The sequence below is a fragment of the Amblyomma americanum genome, chromosome 4 (assembly GCF_052857255.1).
Source record: "Amblyomma americanum isolate KBUSLIRL-KWMA chromosome 4, ASM5285725v1, whole genome shotgun sequence".
In the NCBI taxonomy this organism is placed as follows: domain Eukaryota; kingdom Metazoa; phylum Arthropoda; class Arachnida; order Ixodida; family Ixodidae; genus Amblyomma; species Amblyomma americanum.
The window spans coordinates 210,172,599-210,194,701 of record NC_135500.1 but is presented as its reverse complement, the minus strand read 5'-3'; the positions used below and the strand labels follow the sequence as shown (position 1 = coordinate 210,194,701).

Below are 22,103 nucleotides of genomic sequence, written 5' to 3'. Positions count from 1 at the left end.
TACTGCATTTCCTATGCGCCTCAGTTCTCATACTGGTATTTAGGGGGTGTTATTGCTCCGAGATGGGGTGCGGTTTACCGTCTCATTTCACACTATTCAGTTGTAAATGTAGCAACCGTCCTGTCTTCGCCCTTCTTCGTCCCGTCCATTTGCTACGTTTTTGTTTATAGTATACAGTGCGTTGCTCTTGAATGTAAGTAAAGATATCACTTTTCTGTACCGAAGTCTGTGTATACTGTTATTAATGCATTGTTGGCTTTTTGTGTAGTACTGCTGATCCTTCTGCCGTAGCGTAAGAACAGGAGAACCGGTAGTGACGCCAACGGAAAAAGATGGCAAATGAACTAGAAAGTTTCAAACCTTGCCACTTACCTTGAATACAGCCAGCAAGAAAATGTGCGACATCGACGGCTTTGGGTGGACAGTCTGCAACAACAAGGGTAGAGCTGTTTTTCAGTGGACACATGATAAAACTGTAGCGTTAAGCAAACAATGGGTTATTAAATAAGGCGGCAGCAGTGCACCGCCACGAGACCGTATGCAATGCTCTTTTGCTTGAATGCGTCGAGCGGAGACAAGGACGAAGTGCGACGATTGGACGTGACGTTGTCTTGTTTCGTCCTTGTCGCCACTCAGCGCATTCGAATATAGCATTGCAATACCGACTGGCCTCTCTTGTCGCCTTGCTAAGCGTGTGCAAAACAGCCTCTCTGTACCAAAACGCAGCTTCACACTACAGTCGATCTTCATTATTTCATGGACAAGAACTGCGCAATAGTACATAAGCTGAGCACAGCAAGGGGAGTCGAATATTTTATTGTTGTTGTTCTTTACGTACATGCAAAGTGAATATAATATAATTCGATACATCTAAACAACAAAGCGACAAATGCGCCTCAAAAAAGACCCTCCTGCCAATGAGGGCGACCGATTCGCATGACGTCGAGGTTAATCGCCTTAGGCCTGCTTGCGTGGCGTCATGAAAATCAGCCGACGTCATTGGCTGGAGTGCCTCCTTTTCATCCGGCTATAATGCGCGTGTATTTAGAGCTGGAACTGCTATGAGTCTTCTTTTGCTTTTTTCTGCCCGGAAAATTAGCTGAGGACACTCCGAATGGAGTGCTTAAGACGTCTCATGGTTAACGTGAAGATATATGTCGTACGAACCTCTGCAAAGGCCAGAACCTTTTTAGGGTACACCACTTTCTTTGTAACGACGACGAGAGTCGATGTTTCTTCCTGCGAGAAAAGAGGCAGCTATGTTACAAGCGACTGGAACATTTTCTTAGCCCGATAAAGAAACATTAGCTGCTGAGCGACATGCCTTACCGAACTGACTTCGCCGCGAGCTGAAGGGAAATTGTTTAAAGAGTTGACTTGCGAATAGTCCCACGGTGAAGTTGTAGTCTTTAATAATAAAGAAGAAGAAAAGAAAAAAAAATGCGTATTAAGTCCTTGTGGAAGGCAAATGATTGACGCTAAACAACTAAACGGTTTCAAGGCAAACTGCACAGGTGTTCCACTTCCGCGTGCCACAATATTACTGCAGGGTAATTTCATAATGATTTTCTTGCACAACTTCTTTCTACTGCCTTACTGCACAAAGTTTCACCAACGTAACCAAGTACCAGCCGTTTGGGCTGGGCGATAGCAACTCTGGCGAGTTTGTTTTCACTTTCCTCATTGTAGCATTATTTCCAAAAGACGCGAATATATGGCAATTTGTCCATTACCATTTACTCAGGTATTCTCGATTGAAATGGCCGTAGGATCAAGGAAAGTTTTGTGAATAACAAATTTTCTCAATTGTTTATTAATACCAAAACTTCTCTTAATTTAAAGCAAGTTGTTATTATCCCAAACGATCGTTTTTTGTCTTCAATGGCTGCTCTGAGTTCCTACGCGCAGGCCACATTAAATCAGGAATCAAACTTGCTTGCCAAAATCTTATCTGAATTCAGCTACACATCCACATATTCGAGATCAATTTATTTGGCACTCTCGCAAAATTTATCTCTGTGTGAGGTGATCCTTTGCAAGGATCTAACAGCCACAATGTTACCAAAAAGGTATGTGGTATTCTGCTGTAAGAAGAATGTATCAGTCAGTGAATTTGTATGCGGCAGAGTACAATTTTCTGTGCAAAAACTGATAATGCAGGGTGATAGGTTATGGCTGTGATAGGCACATGGAGTGAAAAAAAGTGGGCGTATCCTGACACTATTTATCTGTGTGGTTTTCTTGAGTAATAAACAGCTGGAAGTTGGCGCCTGTCCGTTGTCTCCTTGTCTTTCCTTTGTGTGTGTGGTTTTACTTGCGCCAAGGTGGATTCTTTCCAAGTTTCAAAGATGCTTAACCAACTTAAGACCCGTACGGGTGCCCCCCCCCCCCCCCCCCCAAAAAAAAAAAAAAAGTGTACAAAAGTATAGCGCCACGAAAAGACTAATTTTGCCGCAGTCTTAGCTTGCAGCAAGCAACCAAGGGCAGAGTTCTGCTGTTGTGAATGTGGCCTATATGCAGTGAACGTCTAAACACCAGGTTTCTCGTTCAGGCCACAACAAAATCTAACTTGTGGCTTCCTGGTTTCGGGAAACTTGTAAGGTGTCCCAATGAAAATAATAGCGCATTCAGCAGAAAGAGAAGAATGATGAAGGGGCACTGTTCGCAGCCACTTCTTTTTCGTATGCTAACAAGTTAGGTTTGTTAACATTACTGGAAGCTTACATGAGCATTACGACAGCAGTTAGAATTTCATCACGCAAATAAGATCTGAGTTGGCTGATTTCTTGGACCTGCAGGAACTCTATAGCCAAATTATAAACACATTTCAGGCAGCGTAAAATTCAAGAAATGTAGAGTCATTCAACTTGTGAAGTAAGTGTACAATTGCAGGGGATGAATAAAGGTTTCATGCTTACTTCCTCCTGTATTGTCTCTGTGGCGCTTTTCAATGCCCTGTATCCCTTTTCAACGGGGAAAAGGAAAAAAAAATGTGTAAGTTAATCCGCACAAACAGTAACTCAATTTTTCTTACAAAGTGTATCAATGCGACATTGGAAACGCTGATGCATGTCGCTAGAATTAATGTGGTCCAGTAACCTTATTGACCCTCTAAGTATGCAGGGCTAGCGCTGTTTCACGATCACCAAAATTAAGATCAGCGACTGATCATTACTGTTGGAACTCATTCAAGTACTCGAAAAAACAGACAGAATTAAGTCGTAGAGTGTCTCCCCCTTCCCTACACTAATAAGTCCTAGAGCCGCAATTTCTTCACAGTATCTAGACTGTGAAGGACTTTTTTTTTTTTGCTGTGAAGAAATCGCAAGAAACTTAAAATATTAAATATTTGCTCGATATCCTCAATCCCCAAAAATTTTCTCTGGATGGCAAAATGAAGAAAATAAACAGACGTTGACAGAATGACACCGTGAGCTGGGCCTTAGGCACCGCAAGGTGTATTACTGCATTTATTTTTGTGGTCCGATTAAGTGAGAGTGAGTGAAATATTCGAGACGCAAAGAACGTGACAGCATGTTTACACTATTTAAGCTGAATCCGATATTTTACTCACACAAGTGTAACAAACGAGGCACAAAGTGATATTAAGGAAGACCAAATTTTATGCTAAATATTATACATAATGTCGCGCCGAAACTAATATGGAAAGCCTGCTCATTCGAATGCTCAGGAGCATTATAAGCATGCCGAAAGGATTCTGTGTACTCCTGTGTCTCACACATTGGTGTGTTTTCAATGAAACGTTCTGAACTTCGTGTTTTAATAATGTTCAGAAGCGTCAACTCTTTTTTTTTTTTGCTGTTGGGCACACGACTTCGACTGAAGCTTAATTAACGCAGGAAGCGGCGATTACCGGCCACAGTTGCATTCTCTGTTATGTGAGAGCAGAGCCGTGCTGCAGTTTCGCAGCTGTGTCGTTCATGGGTTGTGAGGCTGGTTACTCACAGCATTAGGCAGTCGTTTAAGAATGGACGTTTAGTGTTCAAAGATATGGATGTTCATGAAAGACTGCAAGGCAAATCGTACCACAGTGAAGAAAAAAAATCTAAAAATGTTCGCGCGAATTGAACGCCCGTGTAGTGTACAAAAATGCAATGTCATCTTTTCCTACTGCTAATTTCACAAGCAAAACTTACCTCGTCAGTTACAGATCGAACCACGTAGTACAACGCAATATCGCACACGAGGGTGATGAAGATGTCGATTGCATTCCAGACCAAGAAAGCTCTGAAGCAGTACTGGTTTCCCTGAAAAAAAGTTTGAAGACGAAAAATTGGATAAGAAGAAGGGCGTTTTGCACCTAGCATTGTCGTCCTTTGTTATTCCTCACGGTGCATTGGAAGCAGATGAACACCACGTCGGAGATGCAGCTGAGTGTGGTGGAGAATATGGTTACGTATAGCAGGGCAGCCACTGCTGCCAGGCCTGTAATCAAGAAAACAAGCCATCATATAATTTGCGTTAGAAGGCACCACAAGCAGAGCATTAACACGAGCGTCTCGTCTACAGCAAACATGTATGATAAATAATCGTATTGGACTTGAGCAGGGATTGTATCGGTCAGAACAAATAACTAGCCCTGTGTTAGAATAGTCTAGGGCGACAGAGAATTACGTAGGGTTACCATTAAAAGATTAGTCGCGGCCGATCGGACTGATGCGGAGGAATTGCGACGTCATTTTTCTTTCGCTTGGCAATCTATTCCAATTCTTATTCTACTGTCTTTCGCTCACCAGTAAATTCAAATTCTGATTCTACTCCCATTGTGTTCTATTCGAAGTTTTATTCTGTTCTTATTCACTTTGTTGTCCTTGCGTAGTCGCTTCTTTAATTCATTCTTGGTGCGTCATTATTAGTCCGGCCTCTACATCTCTTCCCTACGAAAGGGGGAGGAGAATACCATTAAACAACACCTGCCACGGTTTTCAGGTAGAGCAAGGTTTGTTGCTGGGCGAGTTGGTTGGGGTACATCTTGAGAACACAGCGCTTGCAGACAAAGGACCAGAACAAGAAGGACACACACCTGCGCTAACTAACAACTTTTATTTCGGAAGGGGGCCGATCCGCGCCTTTTATACAGAATTGGAGGGAATGATGCGCACGCGCACAACACAGCCAGGTGGGAGCATGGAAAGAGCCAACACATAGACCAACTATTCTTATCGCCACTGATAACCAACAACGCAGCCAAAACAAGCAAGAAAAGAAAAAAGAAAAAAGAAAAAAGAAAAAAAGAAAAAAAGAAAAAAGAAAAAAAAGAGAAAAGAAAAAAGAAAAGAAGAGAAAGAACCAACGGGGGGAGCAAAGGCAGGGAACGTAAGAAACAATTCCAAAAAGTACCAAAAGATCCCGAAGAAGCCAACAACCAACACGGCTAAACGACTGACGATGAAAGGTAACAGATGAAGGCACTAAAAACTGAACAAACAGGCATAAAAGGTGCAGGAAAAACCTGCGGGAGAGTAAAAGATTCGGCACAGCTAAAAGATGACGGAAACTAAAGGCGTTAAAACAGATACAAGCAAAAACCCAAGAAGCCGACGCGAAAGAATACAAGCAGAAAAGGTGGTCACTAAAATCTGACATTGAACAGACAACAGATCTCTAAAAACAAGCAAAGAATCGTAAAAAACGTGTGGGCGATAAAACATAACAGAGAAGAAAACAGAAGAGTTTAAAAAGGAAAACATCGCAAAAAAAGAGGGCGCAAAAAAATCATCACGGAATGACACGAAAAGAATACACTGAATCAAATCAAAGCAGAGAGGAATGAACACTCTTTGTCTAACAATGCAACTGATGGTGTGCTAACGCACTCATCTTTTAGCTTGGTAATAGTGGCTGCTTCAATGATTTCTCGAGTCAGTTGATTTAAGTTTTTTGCCAAAATATCTGTTTCCTTGAAAGTGGGGGAGACGCGTCGGCAAGGACTGCAATCACGGCAGTGTATGGCCAAATTACCGGACCTTTTATCCTCAGCATTAGCTTTATGCTCCAGTAACCGCTTATTGATACATCGGCCTGTTTGGCCGACGTACTTCCTGCCGCAGGGTAAAGGAATCGAATAGACGACACCCGACGAGCATGCTACGAACGGATCCCGATGCTTAATTGTGCAGTCTGGAACTTTTTCCCCAGAGCCGTTGACCTTCCTGCAGAGTCTAGAAAGCCGGTGAGGAGCAGAGAAAATAACGTCTACTCCTGCCCTTTTTCCAATTCTTTTTAGGTTGTGCGACAGTTGGTGGATGTAGGGGATTACAGCTACCTTTTTATTGCGACTCTGGCCTTCCCTTGAGGTTAGGCTCTTTCCTTGCCTCGTTTTCAACATTTTTTGAGCAACTGAGGATAGGAGTAGGGCCGGGTACCCAGAGCTGAGAAGCCTCTGCGCTTGGTTAAAGAAACTGCTTTCAAGACTGTGCGCGCAGGACTTGAGTAATGCGTTATTGAAGGTGGCCTGGATTATGTTTCTCTTGACCAATTTCGAATGAGCTGACTCATACGGTAAAAGTGGCTTATTGGCCCTTGGTTCGAAGATCCAGCATACGTGATCGGGTAAGAAGTGCAGCTTAAGTTCAAGAAAGCGAAGACAGCTATTTTCTGGAACTTCATGCGATAAAACGAGGGGATGAAAAGACTCCCTAAAAATGCCTAGAACCTTGGAAACTTCAGTCATGAAAGCATTGCCTGGGCAGTCGAGAAAAATTAGATAATCATCGACATATCTGAATATCTTTAGTACCGGTGAATTTGCAATCTTTGTGCTTACTTCTCTGTCACGCATGGCCAAGAAGAGGTCGCTCAGGATAGGGGCGTCCCTCTTTGGATCCGCCAAAACCTTTCCGACAATTAAGCTGAAGTATAAAGGTGCAGGGCTAATAGCTGCGGCGTGCAAGCATATATATAAGGAAAGAGAGGGGCTTCCCCCCACCCCCCCATTGAATACTTTGCTGCACGCCGCAGCTATTCCCTGCACCTTTATACTTCAGCTTGACGGAAAGGTTTTGACAATGGTGCATGGCCCATGAAATCAATCGGGGAAAATTAAACCACAAGCATTAAGATGAAAACTGGCCGTGCGAGAAATCTAGCCACAGAAAGAAATACAGTGCAGGAACTTTGGTTTCGATTGGTTCATGCATAGATCATCAAGCTTCAAGAAAACGCCTTCTTTTAGGCTCCTTTATTATTGAGAGGCGTGTATGCTGCTGTAAGTAATATCCGTATCAGTTCTAGAATTTGTAACACGCGGTTACCCTCGGCGCTGTGGCCCAACAAATTTTGGCTACATCGCGCCAAAATACATGCGCTTTCGAGAAGCTTGCTGGCAAAGCAACCTCTCCAGTGTATGTAACTCGTCGAAATAGACAACAAAAAGAGGGAACTACCCCTAAACATTATCTGCCACCTGCAGGTGGCGGGTGGAGATATTACAGACGCCGACGCCAGACGGCGGACAGTTTTCGCCCTCATGGCTCTCGTAATGTTCTCGCAAAACAAGAGATAGAGTGGACAGGCTCACCATGAATATTATTCTCCGTCTCCCTTCTCACGCTGACCATCAGGCGATTCCCTTGGGCCAGGGACTGGGAATTCTCAAGCACTGAAAAGCAGTTGGTGCACTGGAAAAGAAAGGAAACTAGGCAATCAAAAGACCACAAACTTCTCCATCTTTGTGCACATTTAAATTTAGGGCACTATATTATAAATGAGGGCCTTCTGCTTAAATCCTCAACTAATTAACGAATTTCGTACTGTTCCAAGTGACATTGACAGCTGTGTTCGCGACTGACGCGAAGACATCACTTGTAATTGAGATTACGCTGAGAACCACCCTCGGGTAAAGGCACTCACTGCAAGAAAACGAAGATATTGGATGATCTGCGTCAGTGAAGTTTGGCAGACTTTCCCATTTTTTGCGACACAGCCGAGCGTCATGCCTTGACGTGAGACTCAGCACTGGCCTTTCTTTGGCGAGTTGTCTTTTCCGAAAATCTGTGCAATTAGTGCCCACTTTTCCAGAGCCAGAGAAAATCATTTCAAGACAAATATTTGAGAATTGAGAAACTCCGGTTCTTCAGCGTACCGACACTAGTCTATTCTTGATGATACTTTGCCTGCAAGAAATATTCTGTCCTGAGTTTCATCCTACTGGCTGTCAGATGTGACCGATCAAGAATTCTGCAGAAAAATACGCGTATATTATTCATACTCTGCAAAACAAGAACCTGATGTTTCAGAAAGCGAAGTGGTGTTGTGCCACCGGATTTAATTCTTCATTTACCTACAGTCTATGTTGATATATGTATATTCTTGCCAACAGGTCTCACTGGCGCTAAAAATTCCACACAATCAACTACAGATGACCGATCATGAGGCCAGCTGGGAGCAATGTCACCACATTTAAGGTAGCGTGCTGCGTGCAATGCGCTTTCGGAGAACAAGCGCGTACTACTTACAAGACAGACGACGACTATAAAGTTAAGAGTGATCGCCCTGCTCATCAGTAGACTGTGTCGTCCTCGCACTTTTGTCTCAGCTTCAGCTCACAAGGCTACCTTGGGACACTCCCACGTCTTCTTCTGTGGTTCGATTCTTCTTCTTCTTCTTCTGACCACGCGAACGAAACTCTGGAGCGCGGATGGCAGTGCGATAAAGGGCCATAATGTAGAACCGATTTTTCAAGAATTCTTTTTCGAAATCGTTCGATTGAAAAAATGGGAAGGAGATGAAAACCCACGGTTGAAATAAATGTTGGGAAATATGCCGGACTTCATGCGCGAAGTTGATGACGTGAATTCACGAAATACTGTAGATTTGAGGCAACAGGCAACAAAAACAACAACAGCTACTGTGGATTCACGGAGCACAGTGAGATTCTCCGGCCTCCAACCATATAAAGTGAGTAGTGTTGTCTCCTCAGAAGGCTAAGAAACATGTAAAGCGTCGTTCAGTGTCCGGCTTTATATTTTCAGACGCAAAGACCGGAACCTTTATTCACATTCACCTCCAGCTGGGACTATACCGAGGTAGACATGTCGGCGCTCCTTGAAATTGTTTCCTCAATGCAGTCTGCTGCTCCGGGATGTGATGGTGTCACTGTTGGCAGGCTGAAGACTTAAGCGCAAGACTTAACGAACTTCACAGACTTCATCACCTGGATATTGTAAATGCTTCAATAGAAGCAACGTGCATTTCAAACAGTTGGAAGACTGCAAAAGTTTTTTGCTTTTGAAAAATGTAGGTAATGGATTTCAGATAACCAATATACGGTCAATTGATTTAACCTCAAATTAAGTCAAGTTGATAGAGAAAGTATTACACAGTCGCCTTACAGAGCACGTTCATGACGTTAATGGCCTCAGTTCCACACAGATTTGCTTTCGATGCGATTGCTCCGTATAGTCCGCGCATGTGGATCTAGAGAGCTGAATCCAACTCACAATGCGCAAGACGGAAGTTTCCGCCTTGACAACACTGATGTCGCTATAGGGCCTATGACAGCGTTGAGCATACGATTATTCTTAGCAAACTTGCTCAGTTACAACCGCCTCACTACATTTATGTCTGGGTTTGTGAATTTTTCGAGGACAGATTTATCTTCTGTACAGACGGAACCTTTTCTTCTGATACCTTTGTTCAATCAAGAGGTGCGCCGCAAGGATCTGCTCTTTAACCGCTGCTTTTTACATGCTGGTTCGGACAACTCTTGCATGCGCAGACGATGTCTAGGCGTTTCTCATGACCCAAGTTTGGATTGGAGCCATTAATGTGCTTAAAAGAGAACATGTTCTGTGCCGGTTGACACGAGTAGGCAATAAAAAAATCGTCATGCGTCGCGACACGTTACGTTTCTCTGTAAGGCTTATGTGCGATCGATACTAAAATTTGGTTGTGTCCTGTTCTCTGGTAGCGCAAACTTCAAGCTGTAACCCTTAGTCTTACTGAAAAGGCAGGCCGTCGGGCTCCAAACATCACTTTCAAACGCTGAGCTTTACCTGGAATCCCGTATCCCCGATTTTTATTCCAGCTTTAAACTTCTCGCGGTACTTACTTTCCTCACGTGATTTTATCCGGCCCCCAGAGTAAATACTGCCATTTTTTTACCCATCCACGCCTGTTTTTCTCTAATCATCAGCCACGGTATCACCTTCCGCAAGTCACGCTCACCCAGAACATGTTAATAAGCCCATCTTCAAGTCGATCTGAGCTCCTTGCAACGAGTTGGCGACACGCATGCAGACTGACCCTGACTTCTATTACGACCTTATTTTCCCCTCCAACGCCAAACATATGCCAGCTAATAGCCTATATGGTCCTCTTGCTGATCACCTAGCGAGAGAACTGTCCCCGTCACACTGTTCCCTCCAATGATTGCTTCCGGGAGCTGTGAGAAGGCGGTGGTTGGAATATATTAGCAGGATCTGGCTTCGAGCTATACTCCGCACGTATCCCTAATTACACTCCTATATTATTTTGCGAAGTTTTTGGCTCTTCACAGAATTACGAGATAACTGTCACAGGTTCTCACCCTTGCTGTTTGCCTCTCAGTTTTATAGTCTCTCTCGAAACTACAGGAAGACCTATTTTGAATCGTTTCCTTAGGTTTCTTGTTCCACGCACCGTTTTGCCTCGGTACCTGCTCATGCAGGTGGCCATTTTAGCGAGGTGGATGATTTATTCGCAAGGTCGTTCTCTAATGTATCCCGTCCCTCATTTCATTCTGTGGGAGATTCCCGGTTCCAGCGATTCCAACATATCACAGACAGCTTCCCTGATTTTCAGCACTTAAAGTACACTTGGAATGCCTTGTCATGTAAATCAAGGCTGTGTGAGGTGTCAATGACACTTCTGCGATGCAGAATCCTCATATAAATTTGTATTTATACAGATGCCGGTTCGCTACGAAAAACGTTTGTGACACATGCGGTGGAAATTCAAGCAATCGAACATTTTCTCCTCTTTTGCCGGCGGTTCGTACTTGAGAGAAATACTCATTTCGAGGTCCCGCTTTGGAGGTTAGGGCTACCTGTGTTCTCCCAGTTATCTTGATCGGTGCGAGCGCCAAGGGATTCGCGTTAAGTAGTGTTTGCGGCTGCCTTCAAGACTACATTATTGCGACTAGAAGGTTACCTTGTTCGGTGTATTCGAAATTGTTCCGCATGTATAAAATTATGTAACACAATAGCTAGGCGGGCGAGTTGGTGATATATGTTCAAAACTAACAGCTCGAAAAACGAAGACGAAAGAGGAGAAAAACTAAGGAGAAGCGCTATCTCACAACTGAAGTTTAATCACAGGAAACAGGCAGAATAAGCACTGTCTTTTTCCTGACTTCAGCTGAGAGTCAGCGCTTCTCCTTAGTTTTTCTCCTCTTTTGTCTCCGTTTTTCGAGCTGTTAGTTCTTTTTAAATAAAAAGTATTTTTTCTCCTCGTACTTCAAAATTGTTTTATTTTTATTTTCTTAAATTACTTTTTTCTAGTTTCAATCATTTCACTATTCTACTCCGCCTCATGCCTCTCTTTTTCTTGCAATCGCCTATGCGATTTTAGTTGACATTCACAGCCAAACCCTGGCCAGCCCCTCGCGTGAGTATGTGCCATGTCTTCTGAGGTCAACAACAACTTAAATCGAAGATAATTTTCGTAGCTAAATTTATTGTGCTTACGGCGATTATTTTTACAAATTATGACTGGTGACTGCAAGGCCGTTCAGCTGAAAAATAGAAGAGCGCTGAAGACGCTTCCTCGTCATGGCTTTCTGTGGTTAAAGAAAACGACCACGTTGCGTCTAAGAATACCGATTACATTCGCAGGAAACGTAATGAAGCTACGAGTTGTCAAACAGAAAAAATTCGTTGGAGGCACTTAGATATCTCTTAACTGCGGGAAGGCAAAAGCCGTTTGCGACTCATTGCACTGATTTGAATTTGCCGCGCTTGAACTCATTTCACGACAGACGGGAATAGCAGCTTGCGCGAGCGTGGCGCCACGTGGACTAGGTCACGTGGTCTAGGTGGCGATGTAACGGACGGACGGTCACCGCGAGGTCACGTGACCGAACGGATGGTCCCCGCGAGTATGGGTCATTAAAGGCTTTCACCTTAAAAACCGAATTTTCATTTCTACTTATGTCATAAGCTCTTTTTGTAGTCTTTCCAAGGAAGAACACTGTTTCAACCACATTCTTTAATTCAAGCGCAGGTGAGCTTCAGAAGTATGACCTTTGTATGGCCATCCCGCATAAAGTCAATGGCGCTGAAACAGGTGACTCGTGGCTTACAGCGCACGCAGGAAGCAATATGGAAAGTTGAACTAATTGGTACCTATTTAATAAAGAAAGACAAGAGTAAAACGTCCTGCGTCGTGCTGATGCTGCAAGAACAACCGTGCTGCTGTTTTAATCAAGCATGCGGGAAGCTGCGCCAGTGGCATGCAAGCTGTGCATGAGAATTTTGGGCAGCTCTTGGAGGGGGCAGTTTGGATTGAGGACGGCAGAGAGCGGTCCTATGTGCATAGTGTATTCCTTGAAATTTCTTCGCCAAAAAAGTGGAGTGAATGTAGTTTTTCCTTTAAAAATTTCTCGCTTGAAGTGCGGGGAGGAGCTGTCCCATTCTGCCTTTAAATGCATTCTTGATGCTGAAGAAACAACCAGGAGAGGAGGAGGAGGTAGGCATGTATATGGAAAGTCCCGAAGCTAAACATTGGCTAGGGACACCGTAAACCTGGGGCTCCGGATTAATTTGGACCACCTGGGGTTCCTTGACGTGCTATGATATCGTGCGTCACATGGGCATAATTGAAATACGGCCGCCACGACCAGGGTTCGATCCCGCGACGTTGGTATTAGCAGCCGAACACGTAAGCCGCTGGGCCACGGCGGCGGATGTACAGGAGGAGGAACAAATGAATTTCCGCAAGGATGGACCGAGCATGGGGATTGAGGTAAGGAAAGAAGAATAAGTCCGGAAATAGGATCTCTTTGGTCGGGAGACTTGGTCTGTACAGGTCTCCATTTTCCTGTGTCAGGAGATGAAGCTGGACCTCTGCTGCAGAGTCCCAAAGGCTCTGCAGTCTGTTATCCGTATACTACGACGACAAACTTAAGGGCCACTTTGAACCGAGCCTGTAAGATACCCATGACACTGCAGCTAGGACTCGATTTAGATTGCAGCTCTTTTATTGCCCCTCCTGTCTTTGTTTTACTTTTCCTGTCTCTCGACCTTATCATTTTTATGGCCTCCGTATTATCAGAAACAAATTCGAAGGTACCTATAGAAGCCCAGCGTGTGATCAGTCGGCTCACTCGCGTTGTAGTGCACAAAACTTCACGAAAAAATCTAAGCGATTATTTATTCCGGATCAGACGGAAGGCAGGCCTCGGTCGAAACGTGCCTCGAAAAAAAAAAGAACGTATGGTTTATGCGAAACTCCGGAGCGTGAAGGTCTGTCTCCATCCGGTTCACGAAAATCGCGTCTTCATAGTCTCTTGTGCAGAAGTTCCTGCCTGGTTACTGGTCGCCTCCTTGGCAGCCGCCTGCTCTCGTTGTTTGGCGAGCAGCGAGTCCAACCGCATCGACTCCCACAGGTCGTCGTACAGGTCGAACAAGCGCATCATGACGATGGCCTGCGCGGACCATGCATGGTGGCCCAAATGACGCTTTATGAGCACACAGCCGTAGCTGAGTGTGCCGTATGCTTACCTTATATGAACGAAGATACGAAGACATAGTAATATACAATTCTATAAGAGTAGACTTTGAAGCCAGTTCGCCGCATTTAATAAGGCAAAGGAAGCTCAGCGGTCCGTGCGCGCCCTTACAAAAATTACTTTAGACAGTCTATAGACTGTCCATGTACTTCTATCTACAAAGTCTAGACTGTATAAACAAACCCTAGAGAACAGTCTATAGGCAATACAGTCTATAGACAATCTATAGATTTATGGTCATACACTTTTAGTACACTTTTGTCTATATAGAAAGTCTTTAGACTATGGATAGACAAAAAGAAATATATACAGGAAGGCGAACGAGTCTATAAGAAGTCTATAGACTGTCTATAGACCATTTTTATAAGGACGGACGTGCTTGAAGATAAAGATGCAGACAGGACTTGTGCAACTAAAAAGTGCCACACCTGTAAGTTTAATTACAACAACATAAGATAGCAGCATTGGTCCTTCTTAAACGCTTATTTTCGCGTCTTGTTCGTATACCGCTTTTATACGCCTAACAAAAAGCATATATGAGTTCCATTTCGTGAGAACGAAACGCATGAATTTCTCTTAGTAATGAACGTCTGAACGTAGAAATATTTATTACTTCTCTGCTAACAAAGTTCAAGTGGTCAACATTTATCCATTAGGATTTGGATTGGAAAACGTCTAACGTTTATCTCGCCAAAATGCAGATGGTCCGCGCTAGATGGCCTCCAGCCCATGGCTAGCGGCGACCTTAGCGGTCCACTCGGTAGCCAAGACTTGAACGCCCGGGTCCGAGTTGACCACAACGGCTTCTCATTGCTCAAGAGACGGAATTTGTACTAGATCTTCCGGTAGAGGTTCTTCTTTACACTGCCATATTATGTGATCATATGCGCTAAGCAGTAAGTAAGAAAGAATGTCAACAAGAGCAACACGCAGTGCGCTACCTACAAAGGCTGCTTGTTGGTGAACATTAATTTTTTGTATAGAAGCATTAAACTGAGCCAGCGAAATTTCAAATGCACCTGAGACTACGGCAGCTCGTACGCAGTATACGGCGATTGCGAATTCGCTGGATAGAGCACGCGATCGCTGCTAAGGTTACACGCACCGCTCTGTATTTTTAGACGCTCCGTACAACTCTATATTTTGGTATCTATCTTTTACCAAATTATTTAATATAAACAAATTAAAAATATTGTCAAGTCAATCAGAAATACACCTAAGTTCTCCGGGCATCCTACTCCCTGCGAAATACCTTAGTCTTTATTGCAACGTTGGGAATGTTGAGAGAAAAGTCCTCCGAATATCCATGTTATACCAAGAGGGATTAATAGCGACAATTGAAATGCCAGAAATTTGGCCAGTGCCTCTGCAGCACTGGGCCAACCCCGGCTGATGAGGGGCCTACTTCACACGGTACCATTTAAAGGAGCAGGGTCACACTTTTCATCGCTGTAAATGTTGACGCAACTTATTGTACAAAGTTTGTTTATTGGACAGTCAATATATGTTCGACTGCTAGCCAATGCCTCGTTTGTCTTTATTCTTACTTCGTCCCGCTCTTGTGCTATTTTTTACTTAGTTCTTGTCAGTAACACTGGTACACGATATATTACTTAACCCCACGTCTTTAATAATTTACCCATTACATGTCCAGATAATGAAGGAAAAACAACACGAAAAAATCTTCACATGAGGCTACTTCATGTACCCACATTTTAAAAACCAATATCAAAAATATTTAGTCTCGCTAAAACTTGAGAAATCGGTATGTCGTCAAATAGCACCAATTAGCGATTGGCCCATTTCGTGCAGTTAGTTCAAGTGGTGTGAAAGACCAAATCGAAGGATTCGAATTACCCCAAAGACCCAGAGAGATTAAAAGATTTTTATGCAACAAATTCTTCCTATTTTCCCCGCCTCATATGTCGGAAAATTAGTGACGGTGAGTTGTTGAACGCTGGCTAGAAGTCGCACATTTGTACCCCAAATTTCTTCACATAGCTTTCTCGCAGCGTTTGCAGACGTTTTAAAACGGAAAGTACTTGATGCTGAGAACTTGTCGACACCAGACTTACTGTGCAAGGTCGCTGCAGTTACGAGTATATATCGTGAAAACGGTAGGTCGGTAATTTGCGACACTGGGCGGTAATGAGCTAAAATTGCATAGCTTCTACGCAGTAGCTTCTATTTCGAGTTCTGCCGTGCGGGATCTCGGTAACACAGCCAGGGAGGCGTCTTTCAACAGAACGCAGTACGTGCGAATCAACAGCGAATGTTTCGTTTGTCACGCTGGTCAAACGTGCCTGCAAATTTATGTTTGTGAACTCCATTTCGCATGTTTGGCCTGCCGTTCGATAGGATTACATTAATACAGTATTATTAGGATCCACCGAGCATGAAGGCAATCTGTAACACTTTGCTTGACCACGTGAAACTTCTTTCAGCGGTCGAACTTCTTTCAAACAGCAGCATTTCTGGCAATTATTTATCTTGTTGATAAATGATATCACGACGGTTAAGGTAGGGAAAGATTTCACTCGACTGCGGCCTGGAAAATGGCAGAGCACATTACACGAATGCGAAAGTCTTGTTGCGGTCTCCACACTGACGCCGTGTTATATTTTTATATGCAGCCTGAAAGATGAAATACTGATACCCCCAGTAATAATTTCCTTTGTTCCAATCGCTATGAAGATCTCTGGTACATTCATTCAACGAACTTCTTTGTCTTCCAGTACTGTTATCCTCTCAGGGAACAGCGGTGCTTACCTTAAACCCGGTCAGCAGGCAGTTGATTATGGAGAATCCCACGTACCTCGACACCTGCAACAGCATGAACAATAGGGCAATATGCCCTGCGAATGTCACCAAAGTGTCGGGCGTCATCTGGTCGCTGCGGTATCATGTGTCGGTACGTGGACCATGCAGCCGCCCTCTATTGACCGGTCAAGGATGGTTCACAACAGGATGGGCACGTTGCCGAACAAGCGTTGTACTCTGAGAAATTTTCCAGTGACTTAGGCTGGTTGGTCAGATCACGTCACGTGGCCACGCGCGCTCGGCCACGTCACCAATGCAGCGCGCTACAGCGCATTTCTCCTCTGGCACTGAATGTGATCAGACGTGCACATTGTTCGAGCCCGGCGCGCTCCGCGCAGGCCTGCCTCCTCGTCTACCCTGGTACTCCAGGATAAGCATAGATCGAAAGGCACTGAACTCAGCTGTCCACATTTTGCGCATCGACCAAGGTACTTGCACCTCGACCCTTCGGGTAAGAGGCAGCTAGCTGTCTTCGCATACTGCCAGAACGTCTCGGTGACCGCGCTGCGCCCGTCTCCATCTTCAGGCGGCGGCGCTCATCTCCTAAAAGCCACACACTTCCCCAAGTGCTCTAAGACGCATTACTACAAATAATGCAGGCTGTAGCACCTCCCATCTAAGCGAAGATGACCTGCGCCCGGAAGCAGGGCGGCTTGTCAGACGAACGGAAAAGTATACACCCCAAACAATCGACCTCTCAAATCAACTCTTCACAACGATTATCTTTTCTTGGGCATGCTGAAGGGTGTTTTCACTGACTAAAGTCCTGTACACACGTTTAATTTCGATGGAAATAATATATCTTTCTTAGCCGATAACACAAATCTCAGCTTGGTTTCCAGAGGGAAATGCCCTTCGGGCCGCACTGATGCATGCCAAAGAACAAAGTAGTATACAGGTTCCACTTACTGTGTTAGCGCTGTATTCCGGGTTTTCGATGCGGCCCCTGGTGTAGAGAAGCTGCTTTATCTGGAATAGAAGGGTAGCAAGCCCTCTGCAGTTCAGCAATAGAAAGCAGAGCTTTCTCAGCAGCTCTATACTCGTGCATTACACTGAGGCAAGCTGGAGTTCGTTGCAACTGATATCACGTAAATTCCCATTCAGAATTTACGCCTGCTGTATATGCCTGCTGCGTGTGCATGCTAGTGTGGCCCTTGTACATTGAAGCCGGTACTGCAGCTTCGCATGCGCAGTCTTAACAGGCAACAGGTGCTGAGGCCTTTGACAACTGCTTACAGACTTTGCTGAAGTGGCATGCATGTTATTCCATATACGTAACGAGTGTCCAATACGCGGCATTAATTTAATTTCCCGAGCAGCACCGTAACTCTGGTCTCTGGTGGTCTGTTAAATATCGTCAGAATTCCTTTTCATTCTGTGCGACGACTACCATTTGCATTAATTTTGTTTTTACTATCAATCGCGTGAATCCTTTTTTTGCCCGTACTAACGCTTTCAAATACAGCTTTTTTTCCGCGTACCGTGGAGAGTTGGAACTCTTTACATGGCAACATTAGTGCATTACCAATTTCGGATTTTGCGTCGGCAATTGAGCCATAGCGTTGTATATTGTTGTGTGCAGTGTTTACATCTGTAAATTCTTGTCATGTACCCTTTTATGCGCGGAATTGTACCACATCATATGTAACCACTCCTGCTATAGCCCCTAGAATGGGGCTGCAGTATTTTCAAATAAATGAATAAACAAATAAATAAATAAATAAATAAAATAAATCGTGTCTCATGTACGGACACATCCACACATTATAATGCAATAACACATTTGCGTACTGCGACATGAAAATATTTCGGAAAGGAAATTCGCTCAGACCAGTGTATCCAACCCGACACCGTGCAACGCCTGCCCAGGCGGTCGCTTCAAGCTTAGCAGTAGCCATGCAGGGCAGCTATAACAGATCGCTTGCCCTGATCAGCCGTGTGCGTGCATGCAAAGACTTACACCCCATAACTCGACCGTGTCGTAGGGCGAAAATGTCAACACGTAGATCTCGGCAGTGCGACAGATGCCCGAGGCCACGGTCAGCACAATTGAGCCACCCAAGAACATGGCCAAAGAATCGCGCACGTCCTGCGCAGTGAAGGCGTATAACGTTTAATTGTGCCACATACAAACGCTTTGAGACACTGTTAATTACTAGCGGTAATTAAGCTATACAACTGGTTAACGAACATCCCTGATACGGAACCACGCGCGGAGTGTGTTTGCCACTTTATTTCAAGCTGCTTTGGTAATCTATAGACAACGTGAAGTTGTCGTAAGTGATGAGAGCTTGCGTGCGGCGTGCTGCGTATACTGCTGAATCTGTTGCCTGAAAGTCATTGCCACGGGCGCCTGGCGTCCACATCATACGCACCAAATTTCGGAACGAGCGGTTCAAGGCCGGGCAGTTGCAGCTAGCAAGTCGGCATTTGGATGCCTGCTGTTACCGCACAACTCAGCGCCAGTAACTCCGCATCAACGAGAACCATTAATTAAGGAGAGCACGAGGTCTTCCGATTTGCGCGGTTCCTTTATCGCTAGTGCTTTATCTAGTTAGAGCAGTTCTTCCATTGAAAGCACCAAGGCCTGCAATTACCCGAAGGAGTATAACATCGTATGTGCCCTTGTTAATTGTAGCTAGCGTTCAAAAGTGCCATACTCACGTAACATACTCTTTTGAAGAGCCACCGACTGCGTGATTTTATGGTCCCGTTGAAAAACGACTGCACATAAATAAGAGTCAATATGGTGAGATGAGGACCTTGCTCGACTTACTCATGCTAAGCGCAGAAACAGTGCTTCAAAGCGTGCAATAAACAAGAGAGGCACTGTTATGCAGTGACACGCCGCCATGATATTATTGTAGAAGATGCCGTCCCCTCCCCCCCCCCCCCCCCCCTTCTTTGTGAACCAAGACGACATACAATAGTAGGCCTATTTAAGAGGTGGAGGACGACCGCTACTTCCCCAGAGCGCAACATTTTCTTGTGGATTATCACCTGCCTCCCCTTCTTTACTGTTATTTTTTTCCTGCGAATGAAACTAATGTATACATTGTGCATATGGGACTGTGGAGTGTGATGCTAGTGGATCTTTTGTGAAGTTTGGAAGAGCTCACCATCCCCAGGGTGGTAAGGGTGGTGACGTCAGCAAATACGTTGATGATGTTGAGAATGGTTCGCACAGTATAGAAGGTTATGCTACCTGTAAGGCAAGGGACATATATAAGATGAGTTGTTTTGGGGATACGACGCAGTAAGACACGTGCACGTATAGCTTGAGATTCAAAATGCCGGGTGTCAAATGTGTATCAAACGTCCAAAAACAGAAGGTTGCAGCGTATATATAGTTAGCATGTCATGTATATATTACACAGGGTGTTTCACCTAAGCTTGTCAGCAATTTTAAAAATATACTGTCAGTTAGAAGAGCGATTTTTGCGGCGCAGGATATAGTTGAGGCGTGCTAATTAGCAAGATGGTTAATTAATATTGAATAGCGAAAGTTTAACTATTACTGTAAGACTGGGCTTGTAGCGGACCGTAAGTCGTAAACAGAACGGTTTTTAGAATTTCTAAGTTCTCGTCACCGCTACACGAAAGAAATTTTTGGGCCTTTGGGGCCGCACACGGCCGAAACCGAAACCGCGCTACAAGAAAGGACGCTAGCGTGGGGGAAGGAAAGAAATGCTTAGGAGAGCTAAAAATGTGTAGTGAGTCACGTGTTTTCGCAAGGACTACTGGGAATCTTTGTCGACGGTGCAGCCAATAGCAGGCAGTTTTAACGTAGCCTGACTGCCGTACGGCAAATACGCTAATGCATGGAGGAAGGAAAATTTCGCTAACGCTTTGTCGTTGCTACCGTCGCCAGGCTTGTCTAGCCACATCTGTCGTACGGTAGCAGTTACCGTAGTTACCGTGTTTACCGTGCGGTGGTGCTGAGAAACTCCAGTAAAGTTGGGCGCAGCGGCATCGCCTGCTGCATTGTCTGCTGCGCATGCAGCAGGCGACTATGACCAAAACGTGATGCGGCATGCTGAACGATTGTAGTCGTCACTTACTATAGTAGACTTTCGCTGCTTGCTTATTGGTGTTCTTGTTGAGCCCTGAAATGAATGAATTTATGAGCAGTGCATTATGCCTAATCTTGCCTGTTTTAGCGGGGTGTGTATTGCCCTTGTTTACCGTTAACTAGCGCTGTGACTGTGCATGCATTGTACCTCGAGGCGTTATCAAGCGTTGCCTGTGTTCGCAGGCCGGCTGTCGGTGGAGGGCAACAATTATTGCCGATAGGAAGCAGGGTATATAAAGAACCAGGAGGGTGAAGTAATAGGTCACGATGCTGGGTTGCTGTCAGCGTGATGTCAGAGTGACTCAGCTCTGCCTGAACTTTGTATCCCCTTTTTGTATGAGACTGGAAATCAGGCTTACAGTATTGCCAAATAAATAAATAAAAGCATGAATGACATTTAGGTGCTCGCCTTGAAGCTTGCTCACATAGTAATTTACAAGCGCTACAAATAGTAGTGCCTCTTAAGAAAGGAAACAATTTCATTATAAGATGAACTCAAGATGTAAATAGTATAGTAATCTTTTCTACGCGCCTGGATTGCCCTACTCCGTGAGATGCACTAGGGTATTCCTTGACTTAAGAGGTAGGTGTGTGGCCGAGCGGGCCCCCCCACTGTGGGTGCTCAGTAAGCATGCCTTAATCACGTATACGTCTACGCTAGCACGTCCACGCTATGCTAAATTTGTCTCAGAAAGTTTTAGCGTAGCGGAGACGTACTAGTGTAGACGTATACTGGATTACCGGACGAGGCGCCTCCTGTGGACACGCTGCGGCAGGGATGAGCCCACTGCGCGTGGCCTTATTCTTTTCCTCTAGCTTGTTCGCCCTCCCCTCACATGCGTAGCCCATTACTAGATAGAGTTACGATGTCGAATCTATTTCTAATTAATTAGGAGCTTGTATGGCGGCATGGGTTCATCCGTTCGCCACCCACAGCAATATTATAATGTGCATCAAAACTGAGGTACGTAAATAGCACCAATAAATGGGCGGTTACAAAGCATTTCAAATGAATAACGAGCTTGTATACTGTGGAATAGGTTCATTTGTTCGTCACTCCCAGCAACAGTTTATGGTGCATCAAAACTGATGTACAATGAATAACGGGCTTGTCTCGTGGAATAGGTTCATTTGTTCGTCACTCCCAGCAACATTTTACAGTGCATCAAAACTGATGTACGTAAATAGCACCAATAAAAGGGCTGTTACGTCGCCACCATAGGCTGCATGCACACTATGTCGTCACTTTTTTTCATCTCTCAGAAGACATTACTGATATTCGCACAGTTCTACTTACTATACTTGTCGATGCAGAGGAGGACATTTCGGAAGGTGTAATGCAAGAAGGCGCAGTGGATTATCTGAAAACGAGAGGTGGTGGTTTAGACAAGCCCTTCGAGGGGGACAAACCCAAAAACGCAGGAAATAAATGCAGTCTTACGAGATAAATGAATACTATGACCAAAGCCGCTGTCTTAGTCA

General features: G+C 44.6%; 2 protein-coding genes across 2 annotated transcripts; both read right to left on the bottom strand.

Annotated features, from left to right (window-relative positions):
- Positions 1-1,257: 1,257 nt before the first annotated feature.
- Positions 1,258-8,585, bottom strand: LOC144129999 (uncharacterized). Its single transcript, XM_077664048.1, has 6 exons — positions 8,478-8,585; positions 7,541-7,640; positions 4,352-4,446; positions 4,158-4,268; positions 2,919-2,963; positions 1,258-1,407 (listed from the first exon to the last, which is right to left on the bottom strand). Exons 1-6 carry the CDS (start codon positions 8,520-8,522, stop codon positions 1,258-1,260), a joined length of 546 nt encoding a protein of 181 aa, XP_077520174.1. The 5' UTR covers positions 8,523-8,585.
- A 4,836-nt stretch (positions 8,586-13,421) lies between these two features.
- LOC144127551 (uncharacterized) lies at positions 13,422-22,103 on the bottom strand. The gene is made up of 9 exons (XM_077660544.1): positions 22,063-22,103; positions 21,919-21,982; positions 20,611-20,655; positions 19,669-19,754; positions 19,214-19,273; positions 18,510-18,638; positions 17,459-17,518; positions 16,499-16,552; positions 13,422-13,645 (listed from the first exon to the last, which is right to left on the bottom strand). The coding sequence occupies exons 4-9, from the start codon at positions 19,669-19,671 to the stop codon at positions 13,481-13,483; spliced, it is 471 nt and encodes a 156-aa protein (XP_077516670.1). The 5' UTR covers positions 19,672-19,754; positions 20,611-20,655; positions 21,919-21,982; positions 22,063-22,103; the 3' UTR covers positions 13,422-13,480.

Coding starts and splice junctions, on each gene's coding strand:
- LOC144127551 (XM_077660544.1), bottom strand. Junction 18,639..19,213: donor TCTTCAAAAGAGTATGTTAC/GTGAGTATGGCA, acceptor TTCACTGCGCAG/GACGTGCGCGATTCTTTGGC. Junction 16,553..17,458: donor CGGAATACAGCGCTAACACA/GTAAGTGGAACC, acceptor ATGCTGTTGCAG/GTGTCGAGGTACGTGGGATT.
- LOC144129999 (XM_077664048.1), bottom strand. CDS start 8,522: ATGAGCAGGGCGATCACTCTTAACTTTATAGTCGTCGTCTGTCTT. Junction 4,269..4,351: donor TCATCTGCTTCCAATGCACC/GTGAGGAATAAC, acceptor ACTTTTTTTCAG/GGAAACCAGTACTGCTTCAG. Junction 1,408..2,918: donor CAGAGACAATACAGGAGGAA/GTAAGCATGAAA, acceptor TTATTATTAAAG/ACTACAACTTCACCGTGGGA.